The sequence below is a fragment of the Salmo salar genome, chromosome ssa01 (genome assembly GCF_905237065.1).
Source record: "Salmo salar chromosome ssa01, Ssal_v3.1, whole genome shotgun sequence".
Lineage (NCBI taxonomy): Eukaryota > Metazoa > Chordata > Actinopteri > Salmoniformes > Salmonidae > Salmo > Salmo salar.
In genome coordinates, this window is record NC_059442.1 from 45,116,201 (window position 1) to 45,135,831 (window position 19,631).

The 19,631-nt window shown below is 41.3% G+C and overlaps 2 protein-coding genes across 3 annotated transcripts in view; one reads left to right on the forward strand and one right to left on the reverse strand.

Annotated features, from left to right (window-relative positions):
- itsn2b (intersectin 2b) overlaps positions 1 to 5,893 on the forward strand; it is a 38,643-nt gene extending 32,750 nt beyond the window's left edge. For both annotated transcript variants that reach the window (XM_045718354.1, XM_014196451.2), the window contains exons 35-39: positions 157 to 275; positions 423 to 505; positions 597 to 680; positions 2,683 to 2,856; positions 3,114 to 5,893. In XM_045718354.1, the coding sequence (XP_045574310.1) occupies positions 157 to 275; positions 423 to 505; positions 597 to 680; positions 2,683 to 2,856; positions 3,114 to 3,271 (618 nt within the window). In that variant the 3' untranslated portion in view covers positions 3,272 to 5,893. The remainder of the gene's footprint in view (positions 1 to 156; positions 276 to 422; positions 506 to 596; positions 681 to 2,682; positions 2,857 to 3,113) is intronic.
- Positions 5,894 to 8,696: 2,803 nt separating this feature from the next.
- Positions 8,697 to 19,098, reverse strand: kcnk13a (potassium channel, subfamily K, member 13a). Its single transcript, XM_014196436.2, has 4 exons — positions 18,730 to 19,098; positions 11,914 to 12,452; positions 11,313 to 11,567; positions 8,697 to 10,566 (listed from the first exon to the last, which is right to left on the reverse strand). The coding sequence occupies exons 1-4, from the start codon at positions 19,058 to 19,060 to the stop codon at positions 10,405 to 10,407; spliced, it is 1,287 nt and encodes a 428-aa protein (XP_014051911.2). The 5' UTR covers positions 19,061 to 19,098; the 3' UTR covers positions 8,697 to 10,404.
- Between the last annotated feature and the right edge of the window lie 533 nt (positions 19,099 to 19,631).

Genomic DNA, 19,631 nt, shown 5'->3' on the forward strand with positions numbered 1-19,631 from the left:
TGACAAGGTATCGAAAGGACACTTCCTATTTGAGAAGTGTTTACTCATCGCAGCCCGTTCAAATTGAGAACATCCCTGTATCCATTTATTTTGTTTCTCAATGGTTATGACATGGTTATGACAGCCTTATGAAGTGTCTTATGTTTCCTCCTGTAGCCGGTGTTCCTCAACGAGGTTCTAGTGAAGTTGCCTGACCCCTCCAGTGAAGAGCCCTTCTTCCACATCTCCCACATCGACCGAGTCTACAGCCTCAAAACCGAGAACATCAACGAGAGGTACACACAGGCACAAACACAAATGCAGGTACACATGCACACACACTAATATGCAGGGACTCCACTCGCATTCCATTACCCTTGCTCGTGTGTGTGTGTGTGTGTGTGTGTGTGTGTGTGTGTGTGTGTGTACTTTTCGTTCTGCAGGACGGCCTGGGTGCAGAAGATTAAAGCTGCCTCGGAGGACTTCTTAGAGACCGATAAGAAAAAGAGAGAGAAGGCATACCAAGGTCAGTTTTCTGTTTTTCTCTCTCACACTCACTCCAATAGTTAAAGCACGAGTCCTAGTAGTGGTGTGACTATTCTCGTGTGTGTGCGCAGCTCGTTCCCTGAAGGCCAGTGGAATCGGCCGGCTGTTAGTCACCATCCTGGAGGCCACTGAACTCAAGTCCTGCAAATCCAACGGTGAGTTTTATGAACATCATACATACAGTAGCAAGAAAAAGTATGTGAACCCTTTGGAAATACCTGGATTTCTGCATAAATTGGTCATAAAATTTGATCTGATCTTCTTCTAGGTCACAACACAATAGACAGTCTGCTTAAACTAATAACACACAAACAATTATTTGTTTTCATGTCTTTATTGAACACACCGTGTAAACGTTCACAGTGCAGTGTGGAAAAAATGTGAACCCTTGGATTTAATAAATGTTTTACTCTCCTTTGGCAGCAATAACCTCAACCACACATTTTCTGTAGTTGCGGATCAGACCTGCACAACGGTCAGGAGGAATTTGGACCATTCCTCTTTACAAAACTGTTTCAGTTCATCAATATTCTTGGGATGTCTAGTGTGAACTGCTTTCTTGAGGTCATGCCACAGCATCTCAATCGGGTTGAGGTCAGGACTCTGACTGGGCCATTCCAGAAGGCACATTTTCTTCTGTTGAAGCCATTCTGTTGTTGATTTACTTCGGTGTTTTGGGTCGTTGTCATGTTGCATCAACCAACTTCTGTTGAGCTTCAATTGGCGAACAGATAGCCTAACATTCTCCTGCAAAATGTCTTGATAAACTTGAGAATTCATTTTTCCGTCAATGATAGCAAGCTGTCCAGGCCCTGAGGCAGCAAAGCAGCCTAAACCATGATGCTCCCCCCACCATACTTTACAGTTGGAATGAGGTTTTGATGTTGGTGTGCTGTGCCTTTTTTTTCCACACATAGTGTTGTGTGTTCTTTCCAATCAACTCAACTGTAGTTTCATCTGTGCACAGAATATTTTGCCAGTAGCACTGTGGAACATCCAGGTGTACTTTTGCAAACTTCAGATGTGCAGTAATGTTTTTTTTGGACAGCAGTGGCTTCTTCCATGTTGTCCTCCCATGAACACCATTCTTGTTTAGTGTTTTACATATCGCACACTGGTCAACAGAGATGTTAGGATGTTCCAGATATTTCTGTAAGTCTTTAGCTGACACTCTAGGATTCTTCTTAACCTCATTGAGCTTTCTTCGCTGTGCTCTTGAAGTCATCTTTGCAGGACGGCCACTCCTAGGGAGTAGAAACCGTGCTGAACTTTCTCCATTTATAGACAGTGTCTTACCGCGGGCTGATGAACGTCACGGCTTTTAGAGATACTTTTGTAACCCTTTCCAGCTTTAACAATTCTTAATCGTAGGTCTTCTGAGATCTCTTTTGTTCGAGGCATGGTTCACATCAGGCAATGCTTCTTGTGAATAGCAAACTCAAATTTAGTTTGGCTTTTTTATAGGGCAGGCCAGCTCTAACCAACATCTCCAATCTCGTCTCATTGATTGGACTCCAGGTTAGTTGACTCCTGACTCCAATTAGCTTTTGGAGGAGTCATTAGCCTATGGGTTCACATACTTTTTCCAACCTACACTGTGAATGTTTTTAAATGATGTATTCAATATCAACAAGAAAAATACAATCATTTGTGTGTTATTAGTTTAAGCACACTGAGTTTGTCTATTGTTGTGACTCAGATGAAGATCAGATCTAATTTGATGACCAATTTATGCAGAAATCCAGGTAATTCCAAAGGGTTCACATACTTTTTCTTGCCACTGTAGTTTACCTACACAGCAGACAGGTACTAGTACCACTTATTACAATGAGGAAGCTTCACTTAAGCAATAAGGCCTGAGGGGGTGTGGTATATGGCCATATACCACAAACCCCTGAGGTGCCTTATTGCTATTATAAACTGGGTACCAGTGTAATTAGAGCAGTATAAATAAATGTTATGTCATACCCATGGTATACGGTCTGATATACCACGGCTGCCAGTCAATCAGCATTCAGGGCTCGAACCTCCCAGTTTATAAATGTAAACATAACACATGTACAGACTGTATTCGTGTCTTGAGCACTGGTATGTATTAAAACCTTTCCCTCCTCTTCCTCTCTCCTTGTCATCCCTCTCCTCCTCTTCCTCCCCCAGGTAAGAGTAACCCTTACTGCGAGGTAACCATGGGGGCTCAGATCTACACCTCTAGGACCCTCAGTGACACGGGCAACCCCAAGTGGAACTTCAACTGTCAGTTCAACATCAGAGATTTGTACCAGGACGTCCTTTGTGTCACGATCTTCGAGAGGGACCAGTTCTCCCCTGACGGTCAGCACACACACACAAATCCAGACATTGTGGCCGCGCCTGGCCAGGCAGACTAAATTCAGACGCGTGCCAGGTCTCAAATAGTTGTTGAACGTATCAGCTCACCACGTCAAATGATAGAGCAAACGGATGCCCGACTGTGAAGTTGGTGTAGTACAGTTTATGTATTGCAGCGTCTGCGATGTAGTTGGCCTGGAACGCAAACTCTATGTATGTGTCGGACTGCTAACTAGTGTCTCCTCTCTGCCTTTTCCCAGACTTCCTGGGTCGTACGGAGGTTCCCGTGGCGACCATAAAGAAGGAGTTGGAGAACAAGGGTCCAGCAACGCGCCGTCTGCTCCTCCACGAGGTCCCCACTGGAGAGGTGTGGGTCCGCCTCGACCTGCAGCTCTTTCAAAACAGAGCATCCAAATAAGGACTTCTGGGCCAACACTGCAACTCTTCCAAACGAAGGATGCCAAAATAAGGACATCCTGGTCTGCCGCCACACTTGCAGCCTTGGTAGAAATTGTATGTAACTGCTGGTCCAGGGTCTGATACTGTTAATCTTCCTAATGGTTAAGTTTGGGGTTGCCGGTTCCTAGATCTGTGGTTAAGCCAGGGCTAACTTTTACCTGGAGCTGCCATTGGTAACACTAACCACATGATGAGCTAATGGGAACCCTCCCCTCCCTCATCTGAGGTCAGAAGTTCAGTCCTAAGCACTGATCTGAAGACAGTTTTTAGCTTTTGAGGTTTGACTGGGTTGGGTTAGTGTAAAGCTGATCCTAGATCTGTGTTTAGGAGCAGCTTCTAGCAGTAGTGGTTCTACTTGAACCAGCACAACACTTATGGCCTATGCACTCCTCTGCTACTGACTCTCACTCTGCCAAGTGTGCTTGTTGTAAACTCAACCCAGGCCAATGTTTGTTGAAGCTGTATTTATTTCATTACAGATAGTCTTTAACTCCACAGTAAATATTTGTTAAAGCTAAGATTTTGTTTGGGAAAGTAATGTGAGGTAAAATGGAGAGCGGTTAGAAAAGTGCGGTCCTTCTTGCCACGATAGTTTACCACTGGACATGAGACTAATCTCAGGATTTAAGTCTTCTTCCTTTTACTGTCAGTCTATATAACTGTATCAAAACCTGCCTCTTTTATTTTTATCTCGATCTGTTTATTTTTCTCTCTTATTAGTGTAGTAACATTAAAGATACATGTGCAGAGGATCTTTAAGATACTGTGGCGACACTAAGATCTGAGTTTTGAAACGACCAGGTCTTTCTGACTCCCTTTATGCTTGTTATACTTCACAACATACTTCTGCCATGTGCTCCCTCTCCAATATATGGGTGTTTCAATGGAATAGTTTATTTTGTCTTTGATCTATTATGAATGTTGTGGAGGTCTTGTTCTTTAATTGTGGTTTAGTTGCCTCAAATCCTAAAAGGGAAAAGTCTCTTTTTGTTTCTTCCACTCCCGGGCCCATATTCACAGAGGTTCAGAGTAGGAGTGCAGACATAGGATCAGTTTTTCCTTTTAGATCATAATGAATAAGATGATATGGATAGAGGGGACCTGATCCTAGATTAGCATTAGCCTGGTCCCAGATCTGTTTTGTGCTTTTGCCTACTCCATTGTTATTGTCAAGCCAAACATGCTCTGCATGATCATTCGGTAAGGAGTAGGCAAGAGAGCAGAAACAGACCGGCACCCAGGCTAGATCAGCACTCCTACTCTGAGATACTCAGTGAATATGGGCCCAGATGCCTCCAGTGGCTCTATAACCATTAGTGGTGTGGCTGCAGATGACTGGTGAGCCGGAGCTTCTCTTATTGATTTTAATTTATGCAACTATTAACTATCCAGAGAATTTGATCATCAAAGCATTGTATTCAGTGTCTGAAAAAGTCTTTCAGTAGCCTTTTCATATTTTACAAAGGATTTCCGAGAATAATCTTTGAAGGATAACAGCACATTTGAACTACATTATGTAAGTCTTAAGTTTGTGTGACAGGAAGTGATTAGCTGGACAGCCAAGTAAAGTACTGATCTATCAGTCTCTCGCTGCCTTTTCTCCTAATTTTATACTGAACAAAAATGTAAACAAGCAATTTCAGTGATTTTTTTTACTGAGTTACAGTTCATAAACGGAAATCAGTCAATTGAAATCAATTCTTTAGGCCCTAATCCATGGATTTCACATATCTTGACAGGGGCACAGCCGTGTGTGGGCCTGGGAGGAAATAGGCCCACCCACTGGGGAGCCAGGCCCAGCCAATCAAAATTAGATTTCCCCCACTAAAGGGCTTTATTACAGACAGAAATACTCCTCAGTTTCATCAGCTGTCTGGGTGGCTGGTCTCAGACGATGCCACAGGTGAAGAAGCCGGATATGGAGGTGCTGGGCTGACGTGGTTACACGTGGACTGAGGCCGGTTGGACATACTGCCAAATTCTCAAGATCTAAGTTGGAGGCGGTTTATGGTAGAGAAATTAACATTAAATTCTCTGACAACAGCTCTGGTGGACATTCCTGCAGTCTGCATGTGTGACAAAACTGCACATTTTAGAGTGACCTTTTGTTGTCCCCAGCACAAGGTTCACCCGTGTAATGATCATGCTGTTTAATTAGCTTCTTGATATGCCACACCTGTCAGGTGGATGGATTATCTTGGCAAATGAGAAATTCTCACTAACAGGGATGTAAACAAATGTGTGCACCACATTTGAGAGAAATAAGCTTTTTGTTCATATGGAACATTTCTCGGATCTTTTATTTCAGCTCATGAAACATGGGACCAACACTTTACCTGTTGTGTTTATATTTTTGTTCAGTATAATTTGAGCTGCACAAGTCTTCTATTGGGTTTTATTAATTTGAGGTTTAACTTTAAATCATGTTTTTTTTTGTGTCAATGATTCTATGTAATGATTACAGTGCTAACAGTGTGGATCCTACATTGCTACCTAACATGCGGTGTGTTCACAATGGGCACAGCATGGCACTCACTGAATCATGGCTCTTTTAATGATAATAAAAGGTATTGAAAACAAACTGTCCAAGATATCTAAGCTGAGATTGCCCCTATAGTCATTGGTTTGTATAGACCTCACCAGCTTGTAGTCATAAAAACTGATTTACCTCCGGTTCGTTCAGCTATTCCTACGGGCAAAGTGAATTAGGAAAGAATAGGATTTTGGAATAAATGCAGGAAAAAAGGGCTCTATTCAATCAGATCCGCTTTAGCCAACATCCGCATAGCGGTTGTTTTGATGGGTGTCTGAGGTGGAACTGCTTTAGCTCTGTCAAATCCACACGTGGCCCCTGCCATTATACCTAAAGCGGACATTGCCATTGGCTGCATGGAGTCGCATTAACAGAAATCCCATGCAGCCTTGTTTACAAGTTTGAACAACGGGATGTGAGATGTAATCTTCACCTCAATTAGGATGAGAGAAATCCTCATTTTGTTTAATGATTTTTGAGGGCAATTATTTCTATATAGCCTACACTTTCCTGTTCTGAACTTGTAATGCTAGTGGGGCAGGTGTGGCTTCCTGACAAGGATTGCAAGAACAGCTGCTCACTGATTTGATGGATTCAATGCAATTTCTGACGCCGCCAAAACATCAGCCATGCATGCGGGTGTCTGTGGTCGCAGTTAAAGCTTGATCAGAATCTAGGCCAAGGTTAACAGGCTTATGAGATCTTACACATTTTGTTCTGAGATAATATTAGTTAACATGACCTTGATGAATTATAAAGCTTTTGTGTGCCTTGTTTATTTAATTACATAAATCCTTCAAAATTCACAAGTGAGGTTAGTTGATTATGATTACCTCATAGAACAAAATGTACAATATCTCCTAAGCCTGTGTTTACCACAGACCTTATTTTTGGCGTTTATCCAAAAACAAATTTCCCCATAGGCTTTGTTCAACGAAACATGGCGGAGTTAGTGCCTGCACAAAGATATCAGTACTATAATTGCTCTCGATTGTCTACTCTGGGTGGTTGCCATGGCAACATAAAGCATTGTCTTTCACACCTGAATGTGTATGTTGTATTACACTACCAGTCAAAAGCTTGGACACACCTACTCAATCAAGGGTTTTTATTTTTACTATTTTCTACATTGTAGAATAATAGTGAAGACATCAAACTATGATAACACAAATGGAATCATGTAGTAACTAAAAAAGTGTTAAACAAATAAATAGATTCTTCAAAGTAGCCATCCTGTGCCTTGATGACAGCTTTGGACACTCTTGGCATTCTCTCAACCAGCTTCACCTGGAATGCTTTTCCAACAGTCTTGAAGGAGTTCCCACATATGGTGAGCACTTGTTGGCTGCTTTTCCTTCACTCTGCGCTCCAACTGGGTTGAGGTCGAGTGATTGTGGAGGACAGGTCATCTGATGCAGCACTCCATCACTCTCCTTCTTGGTCAAATAGCCCTTACACAGCCTGGAGGTGTGTTGGGTCAATGTCCTGTTGAAAAACTAATGATAGTCCCACTATGTGCAAACTAGATGGGATGGCGTGTTGCTACAGAATGCTGTGGTAGCCATGCTGGTTAAGTGTGCCTTGAATTCTAAATAAATCACTGACATTGTCACCAGCAAAGTACCATCACACCACCTCTTCCATGCTTCACGGTGGGAAATACACATGCAGAGATCATCCGTTTACCTACTCTGCGTCTCACAAAGACACGGCGGTTGGAACCAAAAATCTCAAATTTGGACTCATCAGACCAAAGGACAGATTTCCACCGGTCTAATGTCCATTGCTCGTATTTCTTGGCCCAAGCAAGTCTCTTCTTCTTATTGGTGTCCTTTTAGTAGTGGTTTCTTTGCAGCAATTCGACCATGAAGGCCTGATTCACGCAGTCTTCTCTGAACAGTTGATGTTGAGATGCGTCTGTTATTTGAACTCTGTGAAGCATTTATTTGGGCTGCAATTTCTGAGGCTGGTAACTCTAATGAACTTATCCTCTGCAGCAGAGGTAACTCTGGGTCTTCCTTTCCTGTGGCGGTCCTCATGAGAGCCAGTTTCATCATAGCGCTTGATGGTTTTTGTAACTGCACTGGAAAAAACTTTCAAGTTCTTGAAATTTTCCGGATTGTCTGACCTTCATGTCTTAAAATAATGATGGACTGTCATTTCTCTTTGCTTATTTGAGTGGTTCTTTCCATAATATGGACTTGGGTTTTTTACCAAATAGGGCTATCTAATGTGTACCCCTACCTTGTACACAATGGATTGGCTCAAACACATTAAGAAGGAAAGAAATTCCACAAATTAACTTTTAACAAGGCACACCTGTTAATTGAAATGCATTCCAGGTGAAGTTGTTTGAGAGAATGCCAAGAGGGTACAAAGCTGTCATCAAGGCAAAGGGTGGCTACTTTGAAGAACCTCAAATATAAAATATAACACTTTTTTGGTTACTACATGATTCCATATGTGTTATTTCATAGTTTTGATGTCTTCACTATTATTCTACAATGTAGAAAAGAGTACAAATAAATACAAATCATTGAATGAGTAGGTGTTCTCAAACTTTTGACTGGTACTGTATGTACCAGCTGCTTTCACTCGGGTCTATCCTGTTGAGAAAATACACTGTTTTTCCACACAAACATCTTTGAAAAGTTTGAGGGCTTGAGAGAAACATTATATCCCTGGTGTTAATTTGGGTATGATACATTTTAAAGTATTGATCTTTGTGTATTAGAGTGAACTGTTTGACAGGGGCAACATAAGCCTGTTTGATGTTTTTCTCTGCCTCCAGTGAAGTACAAACTGACAAAGCGTAAGAAACAATGTCCTGTTACATAATATACAACAATAATAAAAATAGAAACCTTTAATTATAGCAGTGGCAGATGATAATGCATTGCCAGAAGGATGCAAAGCCCTCCAGAAAAGAGGCCTACACTGCTGACATAATGTGCTATATGATCATAACATAAAATGGCGTTAAAACACACAAAGAAAATAGCCAGTCAATTCAAATGTCTATCTCCACATTATGTTTATACAATCCCTTTCATTCTCATAAAATCCTAACACATCGCTCTGTTTACATTAGTTCAACACACTGTTAGGGATTTCTTGCATCGTTTCAAGTAGCGCACAGGGACTGTAACAGGGAGAGAGATGGGAAGACGATATTATAAACGCTTTCTGAGGTTGCTTTTTATGTAAAACAAGGCTCCAAACCCTGCACTCAACAGTGCGTTATGTCGTGACTCAGGAGTCCCCTGATTTAAAGTGTGAAACTTCCCCGACAGAAATTCAAAGAAGATCAATGAGAGAGAGGAAAATACAAAAAAAGAGTGTGGGGAAAAAGAAAAGGTCTTTTGATGTCCTGCATCATCCATTATTCAGGTCTGTGGTGACTCCATGTTCCAGACCACCCACACGCACACATACATCAGCTATCCAGCTACAAACACAACAGCTGTCCGATTAGCAATTCAGAGCCACATTTACATTAAGTTCTACCTTCAAAAGACGTAAATAATGATTTCCTCCAAGGAGAAGTGGAGCGCTGAGATAAATACAATTTACTTATAAATTCTGTTTATATGCCTGCATACTTTAATTGATTTTAGTTTTTCCTGGAACATTGCAAATGTCTTCTTTTTAACTGTATTAAAAGGGGTGCAGGGTAAGTTTGAATTAGTATGTGTAATTTCAAGTAATAGATTTCAGTCTTCTTTCAATTTTTCTTAATCATATTTAAAAACCAAAGAGAGGAAGAAGTACTACTCTGTTACAGATAAATGACAGCTAGCACTTTTAGAATCAATCAAATGTATCAGTACAGTGTTTTCTTATAGTTATAGTTTCTAACATTTTTGGAACTGTATTTACAATATAGTGTGATATCTTGATTTTTTTATAGCAGAGTGAAGAGGAGTTCCTCAATCAAGATCTTTATGAATTTGATGACTGATTTCAACTTCTGGGCACCTATTCAAGCATAAAAGCATGATCCGTCTCCTACAAAACAACACCATAGCTGTCAATAACAAATACTGTACACATGTCAATAAGGGAAAGACAAACATGATCATGGACAAGACCATTTGGCGTCATAACCCTTAACATCTCCACCACGATGGCTGATGTGTCATGGTCACTGAACATTCTCGGACAAAATGGCTGCCATGCATAACGAAGAGTGCCACGCATTGCTGATAAACGATGAGTCATTATCACGCTATGTAAAGCTCTTATGACGTCTGCTCTTTGAGACTCCATATGATGTTTTCTGATATTCTTATTGTAGTTGTTTTCTCTACAGTGTACAGTGCCTCTATGGACCACGTTCAGTGGGCTACAGCAATGGTTCCATTCCAAAACCTTTTCCAACTGTGACCTATGTAAAAGTTTTGGACCCGACCCAAACCAGTTTTTGGGAATCCCTCCTTCAGTGAGCACCTGGTGTCCACTTTGTCTCTCGAATCACATGGTTTTGAGAGATGTAGTATCTGTTTTGATCCTTCTCTGTATGGTGTGCAGTAAGCCTGCATAATGACTGTAATATTCAGTCATCTATCCACACTGGTCTCAGCCAGCCTGTTGTTCATGATGCCCAGCGCCCCGACTCCCCCAGAGAAACCATTCTGTCTGTTTTGGTTGGAGACGGAAGGCCGAGGGATCCCATTGGTTGCTGCCTCTGATAGCTGCTTCTGCATCAGGTCCAGGTTCACCTGGAGAGGCGAGGAGAGGTTCACATGATACTTTCATAACTAGACAAAAGATAAGACATTATAAAGGCTCCTCTACATGTTCATAACAAGATATAAAGCATGCCGCAGGCTTTAAAGGTAGACTCAGCAAGATGACGTTGCAACAAGAAGCACAGCAGATATTGAGACGAGCGCGATGCAAGACTTTGCTCTCACACATTGTCACACAGAGTACGTGCAGATGTGCGCTTTATGCTGCTACAACGTGGCAAAGAAGTTTAGCCTTGAGCTTCTTAGAGCTCGGTTCAATCCGTAGCACCGAAGATCTGTGTTGTAGCCCAGTTGACATTTAAAGGTCATTGTGTTTACTTCGTGCATGCAACTTCATCTCACTGGGTGTACCTTTAAGTGTTAACAAACTTTCCTGTCCCTTTGTACAGTTAAAATAGCGCAGGGTTTGCATCTCCAAACTGCTTGCTTACCAAAAGGATATACATAAATATATTTCCAACAATACAGACAATAGATCATACATTCCATATTGCATGACAGCACTAAGAAACATAGATCAGGTGCAGTCTGAAACGTAGATTTAAATTGGTCCCTAGCCCTACTGGTCACTCCGGGTACTAGACACTGAAAATACAGTCAAAACATGCCAAAAACCCATGCCCTCAATTTATAAAGTGGAGGGGCAACACTTTTGACTAGAGATGAAAGTAACAGAGTGAACTTTTAATGTTCTTTTTACCCGGTGACCCTCTCACCTTATTGGCTGCCAGGAAGTCCCTCATGGAGATCATCTCCCCTGACATCCGCCGTCCTCCATCCGTCTCACTCTCGTTCAACGCGTCCGTTTCTATGGAGACAGTCCGCCGCGCCCGGAAGTGTCCATGTCCTGTGCCGCTGGGCATCACGGCATTCCGGCGCGGGTGCAATCTCTTCGCGATCCCGGCGGGGCAGCAGTGGCAGCAACCTCGGCAGCAGAAGATGTCCAGCTTTCTCAGCAGCCAGTTGAGAGTCTGCTTGAGTTTTGGGAAAATGTATTGTTTTTATGAAACTTTGAAATTCTGTGACATTATTAATGATAGTGCTCTGGTAAAAAACCCACAAACCTAGAGAAAGAGGCTGGAGTGTGTGTGTGTGTGTGTGTGTGTGTGTGTGTGTGTGTGTGTGTGTGTGTGTGTGTGTGTGTGTGTGTGTGTGTGAGAAAGAGAAGAGGAAGAGCAAGAGAGGGATAGCCAATAGGAAAGGACAGAGTAAAAACAGAGAGTGAATGCACGCCATCTCCCACAATGTGTGGGTCTGTGCATGCGTGCAACCACAACTGCTCATAAAACAAACATAAATAAAACAAAAAATCCTCACCTGCTTGATGACAATGGATATGACGTTGAACAGCGAGTAGATACAGCAGACACCCATCAATATAAACAGGAAGTTCCCCAGTCTGTAGGCTGTCTGGTTCCCGTCGTACGTAACCCTCTGGCTGCTTACCATGTCCCCGAACCCGATGGTGCTGAACGCCACAAAACAGAAGTACAGCGAGTCCAGATAGCCCCACCCCTCCACCGCTGAATACATGGCCGAGGCACAGCAGGATATCACCACAGCAGCTACACAAAGAATCAGCATCACGTAGTACACAGAAGGCTTCCATCCAGCGAGACTGTCCCTGTCTCTATTTCTGGGTCCTGGCGGTGGCGCCCCCCTGGGGCCATCGTGGGGCATGACGCCCGGTCGCCGGCGCTGCAGGTCGTGGCATGACTTGAGCACGAAGGCGAGCACGGTGATGATGCGCTCCAGGAAGAGGTTGAAGAATAGGATGGTGGAGGCGCAGCCGATCAGGCCATAGAAGATGAGGAAGACTTTGCCACTGACCGTGGTCGGGGTGGTCATGCCAAATCCTGACCAGAGAGAAGGGGGAGGGGTGGAGGAGAAGAGAGGTTTGGAGGGAAGGGGGGAGAGAGATGGTAGATGTTCAGGAGAGAAATTAAAATGGTGAAGGTTCATTCATCATAATTACCTTACCCTCCCTGTCTGTTCCTAAAGTGCCCACCCTCTAAAGTGCTCATCCCTTCATAGGTGGCATTGTCTCATAATACCTTTTCTTGGCATATCTCATTGAGTTCAATGCTAATTTAGCGACTGGGTTTTTAATTACCATTCTGACAGATGTGCTCCTCAGAGATGAAAGATACATCCCTAAAAACTCATCCTTTTAAAAAGAAAGAGAGTCAGGGCTGAAGAACAGGCTTGAGACTACTGGAGGAGAGGGAACGGAGATGCTAGCAATAAAGCACTGCCTTTATTGGCTTCTGTTAGTGTGTCTAACGTTTCATTCTCTCATTGACATTGACGGAGGTATATCCTATTGCCTATATTATAACCTTTTTTAATTTATTTTTTATTTAATTATTATTTATTATTTAACCAGGAAGGCCAGTTGAGAACAAGTTCTCATTTACAACTGCGAGCTGGCCAAGATAAAGCAAAGCAGTGCGACACAAACAATAACACAGAGTTACACGTGGGATAAACAAAAGTACAGTCAATAACACAATAGAAAAATCTATATACAGTGTGTACAAATGGAGTAAGGAGGTAAGGCAATAAATAGGCCATGGTAGCGAAGTAATTACAATTCAGCAAATTAACACTGGAGTGATATATGTGCAGATGATGATGTGCAAGTAGAAATACTGGTGTGCAAATGAGCAACAAAAAAGTAAAAACAATATGGGGATGAGGTAGGTAGTTGGATGGGCTATTTACAGATGGGCTGTGTACAGCTGCAGTGATCGGTAAGCTGTTCAGATAGCTGATGTTTAAAGTTAGTGAGGGAGATATGTCTCCAACTTCAGCTATTTTTGCAATTAATTCCAGTCATTGGCAGCAGAAAACTGGAAGGAAAGGCGGCCAAAGGAGGTGTTGGCTTTGGGGATGACCAGTGAGATATACCTGCTGGAGCGTGTGCTGAGATAAGGCGGGGCTTTACCTAGCAAAGACTTATAGATGACCTGGAGCCAGTGGGTCTGGCGACTAGAGCATACAGGTCGCAGTGGTGGGTGGTATATGGGGCTTTGGTGACAAAGTGGATGGCACTGTGATAGACTGTTTGCTGAGTAGAGTGTTGGAGGCTATTTTGTAAATGACATCGCCGAAGTCGAGGATCGGTAGGATAGTCAGTTTTATGAGGGTATGTTTGGCAGCGTGAGTGAAGGAGGCTTTGTTGCGAAATAGGAAGCCGATTCTAGATTTAATTTTGGATTGGAGATGCTTAATGTGAGTCTGGAAAGAGAGTTTAGCCAGACACCTAGGTATTTGTAGCTGTCCACATATTCTAAGTCAGAACCGTCCAGAGTAGTGATTCTAGTCGGGCGGGCAGCGATCGGTTGAAGAGCATGCATTTCGTTTTACTACCTTTACCCAATACTGTTTCAAATAGCCTGTGGTCCCTCACAAATACATTTTCAAACCAGTAACATAATATTCTCCCTCCACACCAAAAAAAAACATGTCATTGATATACAGTTGAGATAAAATTGAGGGCGAAAGGTAGCCTATCGGTTTAAGAGTTGGGCAAGTAACCAAAAGGTCGCTGGTTCGAATACACAAGCCGACAAAGTGAGAAATCTTTCAAGGTGCCCTTGAGCAAGGCACTTAACCCTAATTTGCTCCAGGCCGCCGTACCACTATGACTGACCCTGTAAAACAACACATTTCACTGCATAGTGCACATTGTCACCCCATACTGCACAAACAGCCTTTGAGCATCATCATGTTCTATATGAGTATCATGTACTCAACTTCTAACCTCTGGCTGTATCGTCCGCTGCCCGTAGGTTATATACTTTATTTGTGTTACACACTCTCAGTAAAGGATATATGGACGCCAGGAAGGAAGCAAAGTGCTCAACTGTATCTGATTTATAATCGTTGACAGCATACTGGAAACAAGAACAAAAACAAAAACAAGAATATGTAGGTGCGAGCAGCAAAGAAACAGGGTTTACAGGATGACAGAAAGGATACAAGCTCAATTAGATAAAGCAAGAACTCCATCATGTAGGAACTTCCTTTATGTGTAATCAGTGAAAGCACTAACATGTTTATCTCTCAATACCACAAGGATGACACTAGCGAAGTTTAGTCTAGTGCTGTAGGTTGGTCTGAGTAGGTTGGTCTGAGCAATGTGAGCAAGTCCATGCACCAAATAATATAAATATGGTTTGAATATGATTTGTCGTTTCAGAATTGTTCTCTTAACTCTTTTGTTTTTGACTCTGACTCTTTTTTACAAATAGGATTCTCCAGAGTTTCTTAAGCCAATTTGTCCAGAGGCAACAAGGTGAAAATGTACAAATTATTTAAATCTCAGTCGGTACACTCTACATTAGCATTCCAAAATACTTAAATTCCATTCTCACAGCTGTAATACGCTGACTGTGCAAGCGGCAGGACTTCCGGTTTCACATTTTCCTGAATAAAATATCCACTTTTTACTACGTTGAGACAAAATAATAGGGCAACAATAGGTGATTATACAGATATGCTAATCACAATATTTCAGAAAGAAAATATGAAGAAAAAAAATATATTTAAAAGAATGTATATTTTTCAAAAAGGAGAGGGATACGTAGCATTGGAAATTATGCACACAATTACATTGACAGAAGCCACAATCTATCTAAAATAATAAAGCTGATCTACCCCCTAATTAAAAAATAAATTACTATTTTATTTTTTAAATTTTTGGGGTAGATCAGCTTTATTATTGTTATACTCACACAGCTTCTAAGGACATATACATAAGGTTTACATACCAAATGTTAATGCCCCATGTCCATCGATTCAGTTCTTATAGCCCTGGTGTGATATGGTGCCATCTAGTGGTGTAGCTTGGTTGACTTTGAATGCAGCAAATACTCATTCGCAAATTCATTAGAGGCTAATTTATTGAGTCTACATACCAAATCTGGAGTCAATCTTATTTATTGTTCATGAGAAGAAGTTCTTTAAAGCATTTTTAGCATATTAAGCATACAGTGCATTCGGGAAAGTATTCAGACCCCTTGACTTTTTCCACATTTTGTTACGTTACAACCTTATTCTAAAATGTATTAAATCGTTTTTCCCCCCTCATCAATCTACACACAATACCCCATAATGACAAAGCAAAAACGGGTTTTTAGATATTTTTGCAAATGTATTAAAAATAAAAACTGAAATATCACATTTACATAAGTATTCAGAACCTTTACTCAGTACTTTGTTGAAACACCTTTGGCAGCGATTATACAGTCTCAAGTCTTCTTGGGTATGACTCTACAAGCTTGGCACACCTGTATTTGGGGAGTTTCTCCCATTATTCTCTGCAGATCCTCTCAAGCTCTTTCAGGTGTCAGGTCTCTCCAGAGATGTTCAATCGATCAACGCTCCCCATCCAAAATTAAAAGCGGTACCGGAGCGCCAAGTCTAGGACCAAAAGGCTCCTGAACAGCTTCTACCCCAAGCCAAAAGACTGCTGAACAATTAATCAAATGGCCACCCAGACTATTTACATTGACAGCCCTTTGTTTGTACACTGCTGCTACTCGCCGTTTATTATCTATGCATAGTCACTTAAAAAATTACATTGACTAACCTGTACCCCAGCACCACTGTATATGGCCTCGTATATTTTTGTATGTTACTTTTTGATGATTTAATTTTTTAACATTTTATTTTATTTTGTAAATATTTTCTTAACTCTATTTCTTGAACTGCACTGTTGGTTAAGAGCTTGTAAGTAAGCATTTCACGGTAACGTCTACACTTGTTGTATTCGGCGCATGTGACAAATAAAGTTTGATTTGATTTGATCTGACTTTTAGTCCATGAGAAGATTTTTACAGATTATTTTAAGCATTAGTGTTACATTGTAAAAAAGTGAATTGTTAATAGGTACCTTATTTTTTTAAGATACACTGTACATTTCAAACGTAACATGGTTCATCAAGGTAATGTCTGATGACCCTGAAAACTAAAGTTGATAGGCCATTGTGGAGTGGAGTTACAAAGGATTTAAATGTAAAATCACATAAAATCGGATTTCCTGATTTATCAACTCAGTCATCTCTTAACCAATCCCTTAGCTGTTTTCAAACTAAGTTAAGAGATGTATCACGGGTATGGGGGTTTAACTGAGACTGCTTATAACGGTACCCCCAATCTGTGCCACTCTTTTTGACCAAACCAAAGCAAATGACTTGCTTGGGCGGAGCTCAAAAACCGTGAGTGAAGAAGGCCGGGAAATCGCTGTCATTTGGTCCTATGGTTCATGAAAAGATTTTAAAGTATTTTTAGCATATTTTAGCATATTATCGTATGTGCTAATATGCATCTACTGGTATAGTAGATGGGCTCCCGAGAGGCGCAGCGGTCTAAGGCACTGCATCTCAGTGCTAGAGGCGTCACTACAGACCCTGGTTCGATTCCAGGCTCTATCACAACCGGCCATGATTGGGAGTTCCATATGGCGGCGCACAATTGCCTCAGCGTCGTCCGGGTTAGGGTTTGTAAATATGTTTTTTTTCTTAACTGACTCGCCTAGTTAAATAAAGGTTAAATAATACAAATAATAAAAAATAGTGTGGCCATCTTTTCTCAACATCTTCAAGAGTCCAAAGACTAAATTTTGATTGCATATGACATTTAGTCCATGAGAACATTTTTATGTTATATTTTAAGCATTAGTGTTACATAGTCAAAAAAGTGAATTGTTAATAGTTTCCTTATTTTTAAGATATCAATGTCAAACTCAACATGGTTCATCTTGGTTATGTCTTTGATGACCCTTAAAAGTTTCAAGTTCATTGGCCATTGTGGAATGGATTTACAAAGGATATAAATGGACACGTACAATTGGATTTCCTGATTTATCAATAACTTAGCCAATCCCTGAGCTTTTCTCAAACTAAGGGCTTGTTTCTGCATATTTTTGCATATTAGGTATGTGCTAATATGCGTCTACTGGTATAGTGTGGCCATTTTTGAATGCATCAATATAATTTTCTCAAATTATTTATGAGTGATGTGTTCAAAGAGCAAATTTGGAGTGCATATTACTTTTTTTTCATTTTGATGTTTTTCAAAGGTTTCCACAATTTCCATGATGGAGGAAAATCTATCCTGATGGAACTTATGGGTCCTTGAGGTAAATTTTTTCAGCATGAGGAAAGGTACCTACTTACATACAAAGTTTCGAGTCTATGTCAAACGGGGCAACATATATGAGGGTTTAAGTGAGACTGCTATAGGCCAATAAGTACCTTTTTCTTTTTTACCAAACCAATCTAAATGCGTTACTTGGGCAGTGCTCAAAGGTGCCCACTAGTGACTCATCGGTGCCATTCTATGTGACCAAGTTACTCATGGCCTCTAGTTTCTGTGTGCCAAATTAGACATTTTTATAATAGGTGTTCACAGAAAATAAATATCTGCAATGAAAATAAATAACCTGAATGATTAATAGCCATATCATTTTTTTGGCAAAACTGATGTCATCACTCATGTCATCAGTAACTTGATGTTCATTTTCCTTCTGCCTTAAAGCTAGCAATGATTGGGAGAAATAGGAGCTGCCAATTAACGGAAAAATGATTCTTGAGAAGGGCCAACGTCAACGCTCTTTGTCACATGGAGAAATGTATATTTAATGTCTCCAATATGCAATTTGTTTCTGTCTCCTTTATCTGCATGGTCATCTACAGTAGACTAAAGGAGAGTATTTCCAATACGCAAAATGCCTACATGTTTATCTACCTTGATTGTATCCTGCCATATCTATTAAATCGCAGACCTGCCTATACATTTTTCCGGCATAAATTCAGTATTCATTTCTCTCTCTCTCATTGATAGGGATGAAGATATATGGGTTATTCGGTTAATCAGTTTGTCAAGGTGTCACAGTGTCCTATCTTTTGAAGTGCAATTCATTTCCTGAATTATATAAACAACCATTTTTGAAAGGTATGCAACATAAAAACATTTTTTCTTGTAATCTGGTGCATGGCACCTATTCTAAATTATTCAAATGGTGCATTTAGATTAAAAGTGCATTTCTTTGCAATACACTTTTATACATTATTTTTTATACAATACATTCTTTACTGAACCTTCTGGCTTTGTTTCTGAGTTTACCTATGGTCGACACCACGGTCCCAACAAAGTAAAAGGCGCCGGTAAAATCCCAGCGCGGTCTCAGTGTATCCACGCGGATACCGGCGTTGTTCGCCTCCTCATAGTGCCGGAGAAATGTCTCCAACTCGGTCCGGTTAAGGTTGTGCTTCTGGGTGAATCTCTCGAAGCGCTGCGCCCACTGCTCGTTTGCCTGTAGCTCCTTCGGCTGCTCCAACGCAGAGAACACCGCAGCACCGCACAGCAGATACAGCACGATCAGCACCGCCAGCATCAGAAACCGCGCGTTATCCTCGTTCACCACACCGCAGCAGCAGCCTCTCCTGCACGCCATTACGGCGGCAGCGAGGACACTGAGGAGTACCCTGGGAGAAGGAGCCTCCGCATCGTGTCAGACGAAGGCACATGAAAACCTTCCTAATAAGTGGGTTGTTCCACCAATTCGGTGCCTTTTGAGAAGTGTAACTTGGTAAACAAAAAAGTTTGATTTCACTTAATTTTAACATTCTGTCATAAAGAGCACACTTTCAACTTCATAAAAAACATGTCTTCCCATCTCAAGTGGTATAACAATGAATATACAGTACCAGTCAAAAGTTTGGACACACCTACTCATTCAAGGGTTTTTCTTTATTTTTACTATTTTCTACATTGTAGAATAATAGTGAAGACATTAATACTATGAAATAAGACTTACGGTAGACCATTCCATTCTTGTGGGCCAGCTAAGGAGTATTGGTGTCTCTGAGGGGTCTTTGGCCTGGTTTGCTAACTACCTCTCTCAAATAGTGCAGTGTATAAAGTCAGAAAATCTGCTGTCCTAGCCACTGCCTGTCACCAAGGGAGTACCCCAAGGCTCAATCCTAGGCCCCACGCTCTTTTCAATTTACATCAACAACATAGCT

Excerpts from the sequence above, each read along its gene's own strand:
- kcnk13a (XM_014196436.2), bottom strand. The coding sequence starts at position 19,060 with ATGGCGTGCAGGAGAGGCTGCTGCTGCGGTGTGGTGAACGAGGATAAC. Across the intron at positions 12,453-18,729 it reads GACCGTGGTGTCGACCATAG|GATTTGGCATGACCACCCCG; the intron begins GTAAACTCAGAA and ends CTCTCTGGTCAG. Across the intron at positions 10,567-11,312 it reads ACTTCCTGGCAGCCAATAAG|GTGAACCTGGACCTGATGCA; the intron begins GTGAGAGGGTCA and ends TCGCCTCTCCAG.